At 39.1% G+C, this 20,299-nt stretch overlaps 1 protein-coding gene across 1 annotated transcript; it reads right to left on the reverse strand.

The window, feature by feature from the left end:
- Positions 1–917: 917 nt before the first annotated feature.
- On the reverse strand, positions 918–18,689 carry c9orf72 (C9orf72-SMCR8 complex subunit). Its single transcript, XM_044047646.1, has 10 exons — positions 18,528–18,689; positions 16,987–17,485; positions 14,448–14,543; positions 13,815–13,879; positions 12,061–12,133; positions 11,152–11,268; positions 8,799–9,034; positions 8,666–8,723; positions 7,913–8,022; positions 918–1,990 (listed from the first exon to the last, which is right to left on the reverse strand). The coding sequence occupies exons 2-10, from the start codon at positions 17,431–17,433 to the stop codon at positions 1,804–1,806; spliced, it is 1,389 nt and encodes a 462-aa protein (XP_043903581.1). The 5' UTR covers positions 17,434–17,485; positions 18,528–18,689; the 3' UTR covers positions 918–1,803.
- Between the last annotated feature and the right edge of the window lie 1,610 nt (positions 18,690–20,299).

A 20,299-nucleotide genomic window follows, 5' to 3' on the forward strand; every position in this document is an offset into this window, starting at 1 on the left:
GTCAGTCGGCTTTGAATTAAGAATTGAATCTATACGTATAGCTTTTGTTAGAAACGTCTAACAAAAGTGTTCTTCCGCAAACTGTGCTGCAAATACCGCTGTTGTTATAGGATTTATAAAAAACAACATTATTTTGTATTGTTTTAATTGCATATCACATTTTTTCAAATACAGGTGTGTTGAAACTGGTATATAATTGACATTTTCAAACATGAACACAAAAAATAATACATAAAGCAACAAATATGTGTCTATCAAACAGCTAGGCAACCCAAACATCATGGTTATGCTGCTAGAAAAGTCAGAGTCAGGTCTCCAAAGTCATTTAAATTCATCTTCCAGTTGATATGAATTTTGTTGTCTTGAGGCATTTCACATAAATTCTCGAGGCCTCTAAATGTTGCCAAAGTTAACAGAATTCATCCTCTGGGTACGTAAATATGTTCCAATCATCCAGCAGTTTAACACAAACAATAAAAAGACACTAGTGGGGTGTGTTCCTCAGAGGACACGTCTGCAAAATGTTATGGCATCAATTTAGGTATTTCACTTGGGGCCTATCAGTGAAGTGTTAGGAGAGCCGCAAGACTCAGCTTCTATCAGTCGTTCTCCTAAATACTCAGATTTACACACATGATAACACACAGAGAAGAAATAATACTGTTTAATGCCATAGTTCTCAAACTGTGGTGCGTGTACCACGAGTGGTACGTGAGCTTCAGGAAAATCAGAAATGCTGGACCATCACCCATGTGCATGTCAACCATTTTCAATGCTTTCCAGAGTTATTTTAACTAAACTCCATATGGGGGTCTTTAGTATTGTCACAATAAGTCACTTTATTTGTCATTAACACCTTCACTTTTGGGTTTTTTCCCTCGTGTTTTAAATCGCTAAGAACTGTTAGACAAACGACATTTGTTAAACAAAAATGTTTAATACAGCAGTTAAAACAGTTTCTACACAGACTTATTTGTGGATTACTGATCACAAATGGACTGAACACAGTGTTTACGTTTGTATGTTGAAACTGTTAAAACAAAGTGACTGCATCAGAAATGCAAAAAAGAACGGTGGAAGTAACAAGAACACATTTGTGCATGAATGTTGTACAAATCTAATAACTGTAACAAGAGGATCTTTTGAGGTCAGATTTCATTTGCAGTGCCTTTGTGCGTATTTTTTATTTATTTATTTTTATGAAATTGTCCTGTATTAGACAAAAACATTTTTAACATTTTATTGCATCTGAATTGTTCACATTCTGGACACATTGTCACTCATCAGATGTTTGAAAAATGCCAAGCCACAAGTTCAGAAGTTTCAAAGGTCCACGCAATACTAGGCAGTAATGGAAGTTAATAACTTCTATTTCTTCTACATACAAATTAAATTAAATTGTAAATGTACTGGTGGGTACCTGGGACACTTTTAACACCATAAATGAACACAGAGCCTTTGTTAGCGGGAGGCAGTGTACATGAATAATTCATCCAGCAGTAGAGAATAATTAACTTCTAAAACAATAAACTTACATCATGATCAAGGCAATATATCAAAACTTTAATTCTAATGGCTCATAACAGCAGTAACAACCATTTTGTTAATAAAAATCATGCCTTGTATTGATCAAGACACAAAAGGTTTTCATTCCAGCACAGCAGAACTAAATATTCATGCCTTCATGTAACAAGAGAACACACACACACACACACACACACGCACACACAGAGAAAACAATGGCACAGAAACATGTGTTTTCACTGACCATCCAATAAATAAAGTGCAGGTAAACATTAAGAGTCACAAGGTCATGAGGATGTCTCGCTCCTGCATGCTGGTGTAGAATGGTTTCCCAAACACAAACGAGTGCAGTCCTGCCCTCAGCTTCTCAGCAAAGGCCATCACAATGTTCAGGTCTCCTTCCACCGTCAGATCCAGGTCCGTCTTCAAGCTCCGCAAAGATCGAAACGGCTTCTTCCCCTTTTGCCTGCAAATGAAAGTGAGCAAAAGTGTTTCACTGTGCTGTAACTGCTAACAAGCTACAGTGCTCAGGGTCAGAGGCTCTGTATTAGCATTGAACCGGGGCTGCAGCTGTGTGCAGGAATGAATTATGTATGTGGACACAGAATGGCAAGTGAGCATAAACAACCCTGTCAAGACACCTGTGAAATAACCTGCCCTTAGACATCAGGCTGTTAGCAACCCCATAAACAAGAGCGCTCATGTGCTTCTGCTGCGACGGCTTTGTTTGTTTTGTTTCTGGAGCTTTTACTGTGAAAAATGTCGTCGTCATCATCATCATCATCATCATCGTGGAGCATTTTAAACACAGCAAAATAGGATCACAGCAACAATTCTTATATTAGGTCAGAAAACACCAACATTATAATTTATATTAATAAATGACAGCATATTGTAAAAGGATTGAATATGAAGCCAATAATATCTCTACAACTGAACATGATTTCTCTTTTTCTCTTGAATTTCAACAGAGGAAAACGCTGTGACACTGAAGTTAAATCCTTCTTTGGGCTCAGCCACCATTTTAAGTAAACTCAGTTAGAGAGACTCACTCACACACTCTATTAGTGCAGAATAATCACTGGTTTCTCTGCTACGAATAACAAAGAAATGACTTAAATTGACAAAGACATTTTGAAGTTTGAGAAAGATTCATCAACAAGAATATAATCCACAAATCATTCGATTGTTTTGTTACAAACAATGTTGTTGTTACAAGTTCAATGAAAACAAAAACATTAAAACTCCTGGTTGTGATTAGAGCGTCCTGCAGCTGAACTCAACACAGCCTCATGTACAGTAACATAACTAACTCATGTAAATAACTAATGTTCAAACAGCCACTGTCATGGCCACACACAGAAAACTACAGTGATTGGGATACATTCCAATCACTTGAATTTATTTTTGGTTAATTTGGTTGAATTTGCATTCATGACATTATACAGTTCTAACACAACTCTGTTCTACTCGGTTTGTTCTCAATGACTAAACGTGGGCGGGGTCTATATGCGACACAAGCACAAACTAATGACGGTGTACTAAGTCATTAGAATCAGAGAATTAAAAAGATTTTCTGCATGACTGTTAAATATTGAGATTTCAGACATTTCCTTTGCTAAATGTTGGAGATGAACGCATGTGTTCAGGATTTTTAACTGATCTACAGTCATGACTCTTCCAGTGATGACGCTCAGTGGAGCAGGTAGCAAAAAAAGCACCAGGCACCAGAAACTATCACTGATGGAAAACAAAGAACAGTGGAGTCAAGGCGAGCAGTGCTAGAACTGCGTCATGGAAAAGAGCCAACTTTGAATTCCTGGAGGGATCGATTAGTCATGGCTTCAGCTGGGGCTGCACGGATTGTAAAGTTTTTAATTTGAGTAAAAGGCTTTTTAACGCAGGGGTGAGAGGGGAAAAAACATGAGAGATGGGAGAGAAAAGAAGTGAAATCTCTGGTGGGTTCTGACTTCAGCCAGAGGCTTAGCAAAGAACAAACATGACGTACAAACAGGAACCCGCAGGGTGCAGCTGCTGGATTTACTAAAACAGAGTCCGGTTTGTCCTCACACCACCTTCTGCATCAACGAGCCTTTGATTTAGACGTTTTTTACACAACATTTATTCAACAATAACACAAATAAAAAGAAAGAAGAGTTAAGTAGCTTTGCTCTTCACTAAATCCTCCTCAGGGACACGGTTCAGTTTCTTGTAACAAGAACTGGGAATAATTGTATGAAGCTAATTTATAGTCAACTGTGGTAGAGTCGGTTCATATGCTGAGATAAAAATCTTTATTGTGAAATAGACTTTACACCCAAACAGATCAAGTGTGGGACTATTAATATAAATGAATAATTAGGTTTTAAATTGCTGTAAAATATGTGTGATAGATATTTATGTTGATGGATAATTACACACTTTGTCGGGAAGCTAATGCTTTCAAATATGACGTGGAGTCCATAGAAAATGAAATAAATAAGAACATAATTGAAATAAACCTTATCTCCATCTTAATCTAATGTCACTACACCAGTGTGTGAAGTATATGTGAGGAAGAGGAAGATGAGAGAAACATCTGTGACTTAGCTCGCCCTCTTTACACCACTGTACTCTGACGTTGGCGAGTACGGTGTAAAACGTTTGAGAAACACTGATCGAAGCGTTTCACTGACTTTCACTGGCAGCATTTAACACACACCTGCCTCACACTCTTACACTTTCTTCTGTCAAACATTCATCACATCCATTCACACGCTCACAGTCACACGCTCACAGTCACACGCCCAGGTGAGACATCTGCATGCTGACTAGAAGAAGTGGGTATTGAACCCTGACCTCCTCCACCTCCTACCACTAATCAACAGCTGTGAAGAGAGTGAACAGAGTTACTAGTTCAGCTTTAAAGGTTCAGGATACAAAAGTAATGAATACATGATTTTAAAAGTTCTTCATAACTTCAGAGAGACACTTTGGTCTGGGTTTCCTGGAGTCCACATGTTAGGACACACATTTTTAAAATGCTCTACTTCTATATCGAGTTAAAGGTAGAACAACAGTCTGAAACTAAAATGAGCAACAATAAGTCATCTGAGCTCGACCAAGGGTTTAAGAACTTGCAGGAAGTCTTTAAATGACCTTTGCAAACAACAGTAGGACGACTATGTAAAAGCTGGAGGATTTAAATATGGAGTGACTGCTGTCCTAAAGGAGTGGGAAGGTCAGTTCACTGATGAGAGCACAGAAGGATGTGTCACGCCCAGATGGAGCTTTGACCCAAGTCACCACAGGGAGGGTGTGATGAAAAGTCTGGGCCTTTGGAGCTGAGCCACAGGGAGGTTACTGTAACGCTGATGGGACTGGAGAATGACCAGTTATACTATTATTATGAGAAACTGAAGTGGGTCCATGGAGAGGATGTAGTCAAGTGTAAAGCTACCAGTGCTGTTCTTTTTTTAACCTTGTTTAACTGTTGAGCCAATGTTCCGCAAAAGGTGGTGTGAGGCCATTAAAAGCCTGAAATAAGTCCATTTATGTGGCAGAGGGAGGCAGAGGAGTGACAAGTTTCCTGTCAGTGATTAAAATGATGATCATAAAAGCACCATTTGGTGTTTTGATGATGATGGGGAAACATGTTGCTGCTGGCTTCATTCCAGACTCTCTGAGCCTCGCTCGGCTGTGAAAGCAACGTGCTTTAAATCATTGCTTTACATGATTTCCTTACTCCATATATTATTTACTTCATTTAACACTTATGCATTATAGAGGAGAAGGAAGTGATGCTAAGGATTCATCATTCTCTGTCACCAGACCATCAGTCAGCACTCATGTGCGGCCACAGTGACAGGTGCCATAAACAGAGAGGGCTGGGTGTTACGGTGTTTGTTTGATGAGATCTGCCCAACATGTTCAAACTCAAGGACAGACTTTTCCGTGCTCCTGTCCACATGCATATACATTATGTGCATCGTCCCTCCAGAAGGACACAAACGGGACCAGGGGAATACTAAAATTATTCACACACTTTATTTACCAGACAGGAAATTCAGCTTTGATTCTGTGATGGTGTGATTACACAGAGGCACGAAGTCAGTCGATGTCAGTTGTTTTCTGTGAGGTTTAAAATAAGAATCTGAATCTAAAGCTATGATCACAGGGTAACTCACGATACGTTACGACACGAGACGGTGCGCGATTCCACCATAACAATATTGTGATTCAATGAGTCTGTGATCATCAATATAGTGCAAGACAATCATGATATCTGTCTAACTGAAGTGTGAAAAGAGCAGGATTTCTCTATTATTCACAACATAAGAGAACAAAGTGCATAAAGTCTATGTATTGAACGTGGCTGGAGCATCTGTTAACGGAGCGTTCTCTGCCATCATCCCTCGTCGCAGCGAGGAGACTTCAAGTCCTGACACCCAGTGAGTGAAACAGGGGCAGGGACTGTTTCATTCAGAGCGCCATTTCTTAATTAAAATATCCATATTTGCCCTGGTGTATCGACTAGGATGTGGACCCAACCCTAGTATGTATACGCTTTACATCCTATTTGTTGAAATCCTAGCCTTTATGGGGCCCTAGGCTGAATTTGATTTGAGGCCCCCTCCCACCACCTAGAAGTCGCCCCTGCTTGACTATTATACTGTATATTTTAGCTGTGTTATTTACTCCAAACAGTGTCACTCTTTGTTTAGAGAGCAGTAAAATCACTTTCATATTCAAAGTGGAGCACAAAGTAAGAAAAGTAACTAAATACAACAGCAGACAATGTATTTTCTGCAAAGTCGTAAACTTGGAATAGATGTGCAAAAATCTTCAAATACAAAACTTTTACAAACACTATTTAGATATATATGAAAGTATCTAAAGATATTTAGATTTCTTTAATATGTTAAAATGTTGGTGATCAGGGACCCGACGCAGCCACTGAGCTTGCTTATGCCTCGGGCCATGAATCAATAGATTGTCTGGGGGAAGGATCCTGTACTGCAGCCCTCACAGTGCTGTAATAAACACATAAAACCTGTATGCTGGCATAACTGTCCCTCACTAACCTCTCTACCTGCACAATGAGAATATTAGGGGTGTTTTATGCAGATGGTTCCCACATGACGTTCTATCAATAACGATGTCCTCTCAGCTCTCTCCTCCACTCGTCTCCTCGCAGTGAGAGTTCTGTGTTTTTTGAGGGCGGAGTTTTGATGAGAGAGTAGAGAGGAGGTGGGATGTATCGTTGCATTGCTTTATTTATTCATGATATTTTATATTTGTTTTAATACTGCTAGAACTACAATACCAAGTATTCTATTGTTTATACATCAAGGGGTTTGGAGAATATTAGCAAGATATTTCAGCAAAGTTAACTGATGTAACAATCCAAGCCCTGTTAAAATGCATTCATGGAAGCATATATAGAAGCATAGATATAATGATATTCTTGGCAAGTGTAAGTCACAATGACTGATGAGTTTTTAAGTGCGGTGTCTGGGCTCAGATTTGACCATCTTCAAACATCAAAAATATCTGTACCTTCTAGATTTCACAGCTACAGATCGAGAGCAGGGCGAGGGATCTGTGTGACTCATCTGTTCGTTTCTGCAGCTCAGTGGAAAGGAGCCTACATTCTGTGCTCTCTCCCTGCATGCTATCCTGACCATATGTTTATCTTTCACTCACTGTTTGACATCCTGGTCTTCATCTTCATCTGTTCATCGAGTGTCTGCTGTGCACCTCCGGTCAAGTGAATCAGAGTAACTTATCCTTATTCCTCAGGCAGTTCAGTGTCGTGCACAGAGGACACACCTCTCTGCACTATTGAACTCGGAGTGAGGACGAGCAGATGTTTCTCAGGTGAAAATAATCTCGTCAGTTCCTCGTCATCCTTAGTTTGGTGATTTGTCCCTCTGGAGCTGCCATATCCTCACCACTGTACAGCAAATCTTTGTGGATATTATCAGTTCACTGATATGACGACGATCAGACTACAGGGCTTTGGGCTTTTTTGACTGTGTGTGTCCTCGGGCATGTGGTGATAATGTTGCTGTCTGATCAAGTGCAATCACAGCGCATACTGATCAATCATTTGTGTTATTTCACTACCTTTACCTGGCCATAACCCTTATGCAAGCTCCACCCCTTCACCAGAAAGTTGTGGAAATGGTCCTGCTCTTGAACACATCTAACCAAGGCTGCACTCTTCATATGTTAAAGGCAAACTCCAGAGAATGTACGGAACTCAATTTCCAGACATTTTCCTGAGTTCCTGTCTTGAAACGCTCAGCTTGCCAAGCCTGATCTAGGGCTTTACCCCTCCATACTTTACCAAACCAAACCATCTTCAGTACCATGATGGAAACACAGTATTAGAGACGGTTCTTACGTTTCGTCCTCGATGTACTTGAGCAGTGTGAGGGCCTTCCTGTGGAGCAGCAGCAGAAACTGGGCCAGATAGGTGCTCCGCAGGGACAGACCCGGCTTCAGCATAAACACCTGGGTATGAAGCAGGATGTCAATTAATAGTCCAGGCCACAAATCAGCAGGAAAAACTTAACAATAATAATTAATACTGCCCCCCTATGTTCCTTCTTTGTGCTAACCTTGAAGAAGCAACATATTGTTGTTGATGTGAGAACAAATAGTAACCACGGATGACAAGATGTTACCCTCATTCTAATTTTGTATCACCAGGCTCTGGAGACTACATCATGGCATCACATGTTTCATGTATGTGCTGTAGTCAGCCATTGAGGTCATCTTAAACAAAACATGACTTAATTTATTTTCACTTGGTGATTTTACATAAAAAGGCTGAATGAATACACACTTTGGGTTTACTTTATAAATACCATGTTCATGTAGAGGAGGCTCAGTATCACTTATCTCTGTTTTTAAGAGTAAACTCCTCAGAGTTTGGAAGAAACATCATGATATATAACCATGTATATATACATATATATATATATATATATATATATACACGTGTATATACACATATAAGTACAGTATACATATACATATATACATATATACATATATATATATATATATATATATATATACATATACACATACACATATATACACATGATGTTTCACTTTAAGTATAAATTATGAAAAGTAGCTGTCTTCTCACCTCATCTATAAATGACTTCACCAAGGTGTCTTTGTGCATGACGTCCTGAAAAATATTACTGAGAAAAAAAGGAATGACATTAGATTAAAGGTTGGAACATGTAAAAAAAACAAGGACTGTGTGCGTGACTCACAGGTCAGGTGTGAAGGTTTCATCCGTGTAAATGACCGTGTCTGGAGGTATGTCCTCCTCGCTGTCGGTCTTCCAGAGCGCACTCAGCTCTGAGCGCATGTAGCGCCTCTGGTTGAACGTGTGCTCGTGGCACGGCGGCATCTGCTTCACGGTGTTGATGTCGACGTCAATGTGAGTGGTTGGATATGGTGAGTAGAGAACCTGACGGAAGGGCAGGACAAAGCTGCCTGTGGAATCCTGGGAATTAAACAAAGGGAAGGAAAAGACAGTTGGAGGCTCATCATCTCACTATGTGGTATGATGATCACCTTCACCAAGGAGGCTATATTTTCACCCGCATCTGTTGGTTTGATTACAAAACAATTACTGAGCCAATTTTCACAAAGCAAAGTGGAGGGGTGGGGCATGCACCAGCAAGGAACAAATTAAATTTTGATTTGATGAGAGGAAGTGGGCGGATCAGGAATTGTTTTATTAGTATTGTTAACATTGCAAGACCTTTTGAATTAAAGGGGAGTGTTGAGATGTTATTTTGTGTCAGATGTGTGATAACATGCAGTGTCATATTCGGAATATGGAAATAAAACTCACAAAGGGGGAATATCAGAATAGCTTTTGAAAAAACATGCTATGTAGGCGTCATGTGTGGGTTTTAATGTCTTATTTCATATCTCACAAGTAGAGAACGCCTGCTATCCTTTTGTTTCGTTTGTTTTCTTCTTCTGGTTTCACACTGCATGTATACATGGAAATGTAATAGTGTATGAGATACATAACAGAGTCAGTGTGTACCAGACTCGTGTTCTTAACGATCAGCTTTTTTGCTGCCCTTGTTCCTGTTTACCCACTCTGCCTCTCCCCTCAACTGTTGGGGAAATTCTCGTGTTATCCAAGGACATTCCCACGCTGCACACAGGAAACTATTTCGAGAGACGAAGGCATCAGCAACATTGTACTGGGAAAGTGAGACACAAAACACAAACCACGCTGGAGAAAAATCACGAGATATGCGTTACACGCTGCACCTCCAGTGACGGGTGTGCTTTTTTTAGGAAGTGAAGAAGAAATGTCGGAACGAGGATTCGAGAGCAGCTGTCCTCAGGACATTTTCTGCCTTCTACTGTAACTAAATGAAGTCGAGCTGTGATTTAGCTCGTTATGTGAACCGCTTATAAATTGTAAACATTAATTTTTAACATTTTAACGTCTGCTGGTCCATGGAAACATTGAAACAAAACAGGCTTCTTATGTGCCCCCATCACAAAAGTCCAGTGACCTAAATGTGGCCATTTCCTTCTTTATTGCTAAAAAATCAATAAAGAAGCCTCATCACAAAGTTTCATCAAAACCAAAATCACCAAACTCTACAATCTTGTGGAATGTGTTCATAATGACTCTTAATGACATTTGCATTACTTATTCAAGGTTTTAGAAGTGAGATTATTATTAACATTGCACAGTTGTTTTTAATGTTGATTTTGCACTGTTTTATACATATTTTTTCCACTGTATTTAATGTTTATTTTGCACAGTTTTATACATATCTTTTCCACTGTTTTTAATGTTTATTTTGCACAGTTTTATACATATCTTTTCCACTGTTTTTAATGTTTATTTTGCACAGTTTTATACATATTTTTTTCCACTGTATTAAATGTTTATTTTGCACTGTTTTATACATATTTTTTCCACTGTATTTAATGTTTATTTTGCACCGTTTTATACATATTTTTTTCCACTTTATTAGATGTTTATTTTGCACTGTTTTATACATATTTTTTCCACTGTATTTAATGTCTATTTTGCACCGTTTTATACATATTTTTTTCCACTGTATTAGATGTTTATTTTGCACTGTTTTATACATATTTTTTCCACTGCATTTAATGTTTATTTTGCACTGTTTGGTTAAGGTCAGATGTGATGGTATTGCATGAAGGACACAGCATACAAATCATAAACCGTTTTTGTTCACAAAGACAAAACAGAGGCAGAAAAATAACATCATGCACCTTAATTTGTTAATTAAAATATCAATATTTGCCCAGTCACACTGGTGCATTAAGTCAATAAAATGCATATTGTAATCTACTGATGCTTTATGTTTGTTGCTTACTTTAAGGACATTAGAACTTAGTCATTGTTTTAAATGCAGTATGTATTGCATTGGATTATTGTTGTGCAATTATCTGTGTACGGTTTCTGCCTCTGTGAAATAAGTTTAAAAAATGCCTGAGGGGGAAAAATGAGGACAACAGCGTGGGCAAGATCAAACAGGCAGACAGCACACAGACCAGTGACCAAGCTCGAGTTCAAACCACAATGTACTAATGAGAGGGAACTGGTGTGTCTACCTTTAGCAGACCCTGGACAAATAGGCCTGTGTCGTATTTGAAAGAAGAGTCAGCCTTACAGAGGCGGGAGCACTTCCTCTCTGCAGGAGTGAGGAAGAGGCAGAGGGTTCGCACAATCTAAAGAAAACAGTCAGAGACAGAGTTAAAAACTTAGCTTTCAGTCAAATAAAAAAGTATATTCAATAGATTTCAGGCAATGTTTTAGGGCATATTTTGCAAAATAAATGGAAAAACTTTATTTAATGAACTATTTGACACTGTAAAGGTTTGGAATCACGCTGTATCAGGTTTCTAGTTTTTAAAAGTGGACAGAAATTGAACAGCCTTCTGTTTTGTTTGGTTGTTGTTGTTTTTTTTCTCTTACTTTAGATTTGCTGCTAGTTGGATTAAAACAAAGGGAACTGCTGCACAATTTAGGACCATAATTACTAAAAAGCCACATTTAATTATAGACCTTAATCTGGTATTAGCCTTCAGCCTAGCTGTTAGAAACAAATAAAATCTTGATTTAAATGGTTGTCAATTCAGGCCTCAAGTCAACTAAACGACAGTTAAAGGTCCAGTGTGTAACATTTAGGGGGTTTTACTGGCAAACACTGAATAAACTATTCATCAGTATGTATGTATAATTAAGCCTGAAATGGCTTGGTTTTCAGAACCGTAGAACAAGCGGGTTATTTTAATTCAGGCAGGTATTTTCCTATTTACCTCGGTATTTGGAAGTCCTCTGTTACAATCTGCAGTGTCACCATTCTATAATCCCTGTTTCTGTTGACAGCTGAAGCAGCAACTTTGCTGTGTTTGAGATTCAAACTACTGACAAACCTGTTCAGAACAGTGTGTTTTTAAACTATGCAGATGGTTTACAAAAATCCTGTCTGTGTGCAGCCACTAATCCAGTAAATTTACCTTATTTACTTTCTCTGGATTGCTTCCCACGACTATTGAACAGCCACAAGTCTGCAGATGAGAGCTGATGGCCCTGAACCAAAGAGACAAAGGGTTGTAAATATAACCAATTAGCGCCATTGGCATTACTCTTACTAATTATTAATGGCAGCTTTTAGGAATCACGGCAGAGATAGATGAAGTGACTCCAGTAAACATTGAAGAGGCTGGAGGAAGAAGAGAAATGGCTCTGGTTAATGAGAAGTTACATTAGCCTAGTAATCCTTGTATGTACTTTTTACACATGTAGTTAGGATGACGTTCTCTCCCAATGACCATCCTGTATTTATAGGAATTCATTCATTCGATTGATGCTCGGGATGGGCATGAATATTTGATTATTTGTGTGCTGATACATTACTGTATACTACATAAAGTACTGTTAAAAAAATCTTTTTTTCCCCACAAAAATATCAAATTGATGCCAGCAGACAATATTGCATAATGCATAATGACAAAACTGTGGCAAATGGACAGTCAGACGGCTTCAGCAGCTTTGAATTTATGTGAACTGTCATGTCTCTGTGTTGTTTATCTGTCTGCATTGATAGCCATTTTGCTATTGCAAAATATTACTTTCAAGTAAAGACAAGAAGAAACAAAAGAATTCCCCCTTAGGGAGCAGCAGAATGACCTCCATTCACCTCAAACGTTCAAAAGCTCTGCAACCAAAAAGATACATTATAAGGAGGCTCATGATTTCTTTATCTTCTGGTCACGTGGTGTAACCTTACTACTCGTCTAGGCCTGAGTGCTGCAGGACGCATGAAATCATTGCGTTTCCATTTTTATTTAAAGTTAAAAGTTAAAGTTAGTTTTTATTAATCCCCTTAGGGAAAGTATTCCTCTGCATTTTGACCCATCCTAGAATTAGGAGCAGTGGGCTGCCACACTGAGTGGCGCCCGGGAGCATTGGGGGTTGGGTACCTTGCTCAGGGGTACCCCAGCCCTTTTTGGCCGGGTGGGGATTTGAACTGGCGAACCTCTGGTTACAAGTCAAGTTCCCTTTCCACTTGGCCACGGGCTGCCCAAAACTTTTAAATCTGTGGTGTTGTGCTGTAGAGTCAGGGGGAGGATTACCTCTGCGACATATCAGAAAAGGCAAAGCAAAGCTTGCATTAAAGTACAACTATGCAGGAGCTGTTACTAATGTAACAGCTTCAGAGTCATTGTGATGGTTAAATGACTTGCTGCGGGGAGATTGGGGGTTGTCTCCACTCCCCCTGTCATCTTTCAGCAGAAAACCAGGCTGCCGAGTCCCAGGTCTCGTAAGAAACACAGATTGTTTCACTTCAGCCTGGTTTTCACACTAAGGTTAGTCCATCTTAAGGTTTGAGAAAGATTTAACACACAACCTCACTCCAAACATAATGTGACCTGACACAAGCTTTGCTTTGAAACTAAACTACAATAAGCGACTGCCATTGTTTGCCCATCCCTGATTGGTGGTATAAATGAAATATTCCTGAGCTGACACTTTGTCATGTCCACAGATGATGGTGAACTAATCCAGGTCAGCTCAGAGCAACTGGGAGCTTTATTGTCAAAATGGACTTTCCAGACTGTCAACACTAAACAGCAATTTAGCTACAATCCTTTTCTCAGGAGGAACCTCCACTAAAGTAGAGAGCCATTACTCATCATTGGAAGGTTGATGGGTGTTAAACAGGCATTGTTCATCATCTGTCTCCATTTGTCTGCACTGGAGCGCTTACTTGTGGAGGAAATCCTCATGGCAGCTGTCCCCGATGTCATCATCATTCAGCACGGTGTCTTTTATCTACTCAGCAGGAGCCAAACAAAGAAATTAGTCATTTTGAAAATTGGTTACAAAAGAAACAACATTACAGATGGGCACTGTTACAGGCCCTGCCAGGAAAATCTGATTCAGAAACCGCAAGAAGATTTCTTGGGGAGGTTATTCTCTCCTTTTTTGTCACATTAGGGGAACAATGTATAGAACTACTCTGGATGGTAATCGAGGAAACATGAATAATTCAAAAGCTTTTGGAAAATGAGGCCATTTGAAAAGTTCAAGTGATAGAACAAAACCATGGAAATTTGCAAACATTTGCAACAAAAGGCAACTTGTTTCCTTTCAGCTTGTAGCTATAGCATTTACTCTGCATTCACTATAAATTATTTAAGTGCTAATATTTTTTGGTTTAAATAATGAATGAAAACAAATCTGAAAACTTAACTACTGTGTCAGTAAACAACAAATGTCCTTTCTTGTTTTAAAGTGGGCTCAAAGATGTTGTTGCTACCTTAGTGAAACAATCAACCAGCATGTGTGTGTGTGTGTGTGTGTGTGTGTGTGTGTGTGTGTGTGTGTGTGTGTTGCTCACATCTATATCTTCTTGCACACTGTGTGACTTCATAGAGGCCAACAGCTCCATGATTGGGATTATCTCCAGGCTTAACACTGAGATGATGTTGTAGCCCTGAGGATGAAGGGAGGAGGAAACACAACACAGCATATAAATGGTGTAACACGAATGGAAAACACTGTGGAGCAGACACTTTAGAGGTATTGATTTCATGCAGCATGTTCTCCAATCTGTTGATTCTACCACATTCACTACATTTGCCTTTCTAAAAAAGGTACAGAGAAATAAATAAGTACAAATAAATAAAAATGAAAATTACAACCGTTGCTGCTAAAACTTTACTAAAAAACTTTTAACCATCAAAAAATGTCCATTACATTTAAACCGTTCACACAGCCTATCAACTCCATACAACTCTCTGTTTAGATGTCATGTCACCCGGCTCATATTGCCTAGAAAACGTAATTTGTTTTAAGTCAAAACAAAATATATTCAAAAATCCGTGAACTCCACAAAGCGTTTATTCCACAGCTGCAGCAGAGAGCAGATTTTCATGTAATGTGACCTCGTCTGTGTCAGTTCTCTTGGTGTGTTATAATTATAAAATGTCTTTTACAATTTTACAATCAGCCTGCCCCTGCACTGCCACTACATACACGTAAACGATCCCTCAGTCAGGTCCGATAGTATTGCTTGACTGAGTCTGTTTTCAGATAGAGGACGTAGTAAACAAATATTGTTGTTCACGGAATATTGTTTCTGTTCATGAGGACCAAATAGAGGCAAAATAATATCAATAACAACAACAGAAAATCACCAAAACTTACACACTGGAGCTGTAAGTTAACAATCTTAGACCACAAATGTGATATTTGGTAAAGGACAGTGATGTTGTCTGGATACTAAATGTTTTGGTAACTACACCAATACTAAGAACCTTAAGTGAATACCAGTATCAACACAGAACAATCCATTCATAAATTAAGCAGTTAATAAAGAAATATTTTTCTTTACAACTATTATTGTTTATTTAGGGGCATAAATCTAGTTCATCCAGTGTTAATACAAGCAGTGGCACAAGAAGTGAATTTAGCTCTGAACTAGAGTATAAAGTATAGAGGACAGATCTCCAGCCCTCGAGTCAGCTGTAAGGGCTTTGACATAAAGGCTGATGATATATTTAGTTTCTCAAAATGTAACAACACAACTAACACAGCAGAGAAGATGCCAAACTGCAGGTGCGTCGGGCAAAAAATAAAGAACCGTGCTACAATATTTACGTCAGGAGGAGCAGTCTGACAAAAGGGACGCAGTAAAAATAACAATCGTGACAAACATGCAAAACACTGGAGACTGATAAATATACAGCAGAGTCTGCAACAGTGATGCATTGTAAAGCACTGTGCGTCAGCTTATTTTATCTGCCCTTATTATTATCATCTACTCACTAACTTTCTCTGCAGGAGATCTCAGATGTAATTAGCAAATGAACTCCTGTGTGTTCAAAGTGAGCAACTTAATTATTGTGCCAATGTTACTGCAACCCCAAAAGGATGAAACCATGGAGATAGATGACTTAATACCACTTGAAAATCAGGAGGCAAGGTTAGATAAGGTTTCAAGAAAATCTTAGAAGTAAAAAGGGTAATTATTGATTATTTTCTTATCAATATTTCTGTGCACTCCATGATTGAAGGGGCAGGAGTAAGACTATCTTATGTTACCTGCACATTTTAATTAACAGGAATACATTTTCATGATAATAATTAGGCAACATAGGTTTTCTGTCAGTTCAAGCTATTCCATCACCAATGCATGAAGCTAAAGGCAAAAACCATGAGGAGAGAGAAGAAAGGAAATGTCTCATATGACCCCAGTGTTCTTTCTCTGTACATTGCTAAAGTGAAAAATATTTAAACAACTTAAATTAATCTGCAGTAAAGTCAAAAGTTGAACTCAAATAACAGATACACACAACGTTTCATGGGTGAGTCTCTGTGTTTTTAAGCTGAGGTGCCGCTGTATGAAGCTACTGTTTCTCACTTTACTTGCACTGTGTGCTTCTTCAGCCTCGCCTGCTCAGTTGTGCACAGAAAATGCATTTCTCCACAGACATGAAAACAACTGTGCTATTCCAAGAGCCAGTCACAGAGAGAGTTGTGTGGAGACTTATTTAGCATTGTTTGAACTCATTTGACAATAGTTTAAATGTACCAGACATTTGTTTATATTTCCTGTATCGCCGCTAAAAATGAAAATTCATCCTCAGAAATAAAAAAAAACATCAACCAGCTATTGCAGGTTCTCTGGCAAATCTGCTTTTAGACTTACAAATAACGAATAATGTCTGGAACTCATCTAAATCTCATAATCCTGATTTAATAATAAACAGTCTGTGGGTGTGCTCTGTGTAATTCCCTCTATGAATCACTCACGTCTGTAAAATACCCATATATTATTATTATTATTGTTATTATGACTTGGTTATTTGTAGTACTGTGCAAATACAAAATAGAAACATATGAGCAGGAGTGAGACGTCAAAACATTGGGGGTACCTTCTGCATCCAAATGCGCCCCTTGCGGATGACGTGTTTTAGCCTCTCGACACAGATGGTGTGCAGAGGCAGGTAGAAGGCCAGCTCTGTCTGGGGCAGGATAATAGACAAGGCACATGTATTCTTGTCCCCCTTTAGCTCACCGTCAAAAATGAGAGACACAATGATGACTCCTTTTTCTGCCAGGACAAAGAACTTCACATCCACGGCGCCACATTCTGCACTACGCAGAATCTCCCCATTGAGGGTATGATTGGCCAAAAAGGTGACCTCTCCATCACTGAGGAACATCAGCTGGTCTCCCTTTGGTGCCCAGATGTAGCGCACCCGTGGACCCAGGATGTTGTCCCAATAGGCAAAGGTGGCAGCCAGCAAGGGACATTCACCCTCGACTGGTACTTCAGACTTTGCCACAGCAGGTGACTGGGGTGGACAGCCAGAAGACATTGGAGTGGTTTGAAAATTTCAACGCTTACCAGAAGTCTGAATGAAATTCAATCTGTATCAAAAGACAAACAAGACAGTTCTATTTATAGTAGCTGTATGTCACACAATAGACAAAATAATTGCAAGAGTGGGCAGGTAGTAAATACGCTCACAAGCTATATCGTGAATTTGTATAATCATCAGCAATAACAATTTTATATTCTAGAAAAAATAATAATGACGCTTCTTATCTTTTTAAACTGGATGCATAGGAAAGATGAAATAATGAGTGGCATCAGTTCACAAAGTTACCTTCAAACTATACATCACATTGTATAGCTAGAATAGAAATACTTATGTTACTCACTTATGTTACTTATGCTACTCATGTTCTCTGCTTTCCTTCAAACTAAAACTCGTGACCAGCTGGTCCTTCAACTTCCTCATGACAGGACTGAGTTAGGAAATAATGCTTTCAAGTTTCAGTGCAGCAGAGTCTTCAGATGTCAGCAGAATGATTGAAAACGGAAAGTGCATGCACAGCGTCGTCATTGTTGATGTTATATACCGTAGGTTCAGTAATGGTTTGGATGATTTGACTTTGTGTTGGACGACTGTTTCATTGTGAACGTTTGTTTTTATTCTCGAATTACTGCAAACAAAAACTCACCAGTGAATCATTTATATTCTTAATATTAACACATGGACTTTGTAAGGTGAAGGCTTCAAATAAGTCTAACGCTCCCTCGGTGCACTGGATCTTTTTTTATCCTCAGTTATATTTGAGTATTCTGTTGTGTAAAGTCAGTCAAATCAAAAAGCTGTTCATAGTGACATTAGTTGAGAAATAAGAGCATAAAGAAAACCTTAAACTGGTTTGACTCGTATTAAAACCCCAGTTTACCAGATAATAAATGATATGTTGCTGTCTTTGCAACCGGGCTACTACCGATGATTAATTATAAACCCTAAGAAAGTGTTAGAACACATTTTTACAGACGTTAACACCCTAAAACATTTCCGGTTGTGTGTAACCAGTTATTAGTTTGTAATAATGCTAACGCAGGGTTAGCTCGCTACGTAGCGTTAAGCAAACAGGAAGCTAGCAGACTTACTTGCTGAGTGTTCTTAAAGGACTTAAAGAACTTCATATGTTTACAACACGGTCATGCGTCGCATTGTTTTCATGTTGCTGCTCCAGCATCACGTATCGCTCTATTTATGATGATTAGCCAGCTGCATTTTTTTGGTGCTGTCTTGAATCCACTTCCTGAAACGTCAGTCGACGAAGTCGCACGTGAGTAGTTGACAGGAGGACACAACGCCCCCCAGCGACGGGGACATGGTACTGTGCGGAGAGTCAATGATGTCATTTTTAGTCAAGGCGGCCACCTGCAGAACCCGAGTCATTTAAATTCATTCACATGAAGCCTGGGAAATTTAAATGAATGTATCTGCAGGCAAAATTAGAATTAGTTCTTTTTAATGTCATTGTTCTGGGGGCGGTCGAGTGATCACACTGAGCCTTTTCACTGCACTATCTATCCATCCATCCATCCAGACAATGCAATTCCAACAACACCTCACTGCTGTGCTTCCTCTCCTCCTCCTCCTCTCCTCCACTGTAAATGACATTCAGTGTTTCCTGTAGCTGAGGAATGAGGCGTGACAGCACGTGTTTGTTCGTGTTGTTTGGTTGAGGATGATCCTACAGGCTGAGAACGGCTGCATCAGTCGCAGTTGTTGGATATTTGGTTGTATTCATACCACCACAAATATCTTCATACAGACTCATGCGGAAAGTTCACCTAATTTGCAGCGTTATATCCATTGGGCCCAGCAAGACACTAATGAGGTGGCTGATGCTGTTGGCTCTAAATGGCTTGTCAGCAGTCAAGAGATTAAATTGCATCTGCAGGCCTGAATTCTTCAAAACAGATCCTCCTTGTGTCGGTGAAAATGGTTTGTACCTATATAAGTTATGTTTGCTGGTGTCCTGTCTCCATCCTGAGTAGTTGTTATACATTGGCTCCCAGCTGGTGTCCATTCTCATCAGTCAGACTTTGGCAGCTATTTTCAATTTCGTCTGAGGCCACTTGTGGCTTCTGGAATCGAGGACTGCAAATCTCATAGGGTACAAACACCATGCAGCTATTTCCTTTTTAAAGCAGCTTACTCATGTCTCAAACCATCACTAGATTAGATTTTCTTATATTTAAATAACCCAAACGTTATATTTGCTGTTGTTTGTTTTTCATTACCATGACGATATTAGCATGTCAGATAATTAAATAATAATAATAATTAGAGTCACGATATCTCTCGCGCCATCTTAATCTAATGTCACTACACCGGTGTGTGAAGTATGTGAGGATGAAGAGAGAGGAAATAATCTTATTAGGACTAAATCTGCTCAACCTGTTGACACCTCTGTGTTTTAACGTTGGTCATTATGGTGTAACTTTGAGAGCTCAACCTGTTTTTCTCAGGTGGTTCTTGGTATAAAAAAGAAAATGTATCTCAATTACGTTTTTCTCTTTCCGTCCCGATGAAGACGCAGAAAGAGGTCGTTATTTGAAACCATTTTAATGTCAAATATAAAGGACATGAATGGACCCATGACCTGGATTTATGAAAGTGCCTTGAGAGGTGCCCCTCGTGTTTTAATTCTTTTCACCTTCAAAGATGAAAAGAATCTTCAAAGGCACCACAAGGTTCCTGGTTCAGTCTCGAGAAAGTCATTGAGCAAACACATCGGTCTTTTTGTGTCTCCTGCAGATTCTCCCTTGTGACATTTGGAGAAGAATTACCTGCATTATTTGGGCTCAAGCACCAGATGAGAATACATTTTGGGGCTAATGTCTGCATATTTCTTCCCAGACACCCA

This window comes from Solea senegalensis, linkage group LG16, assembly GCF_019176455.1.
Source record: "Solea senegalensis isolate Sse05_10M linkage group LG16, IFAPA_SoseM_1, whole genome shotgun sequence".
Classification (NCBI taxonomy): domain Eukaryota; kingdom Metazoa; phylum Chordata; class Actinopteri; order Pleuronectiformes; family Soleidae; genus Solea; species Solea senegalensis.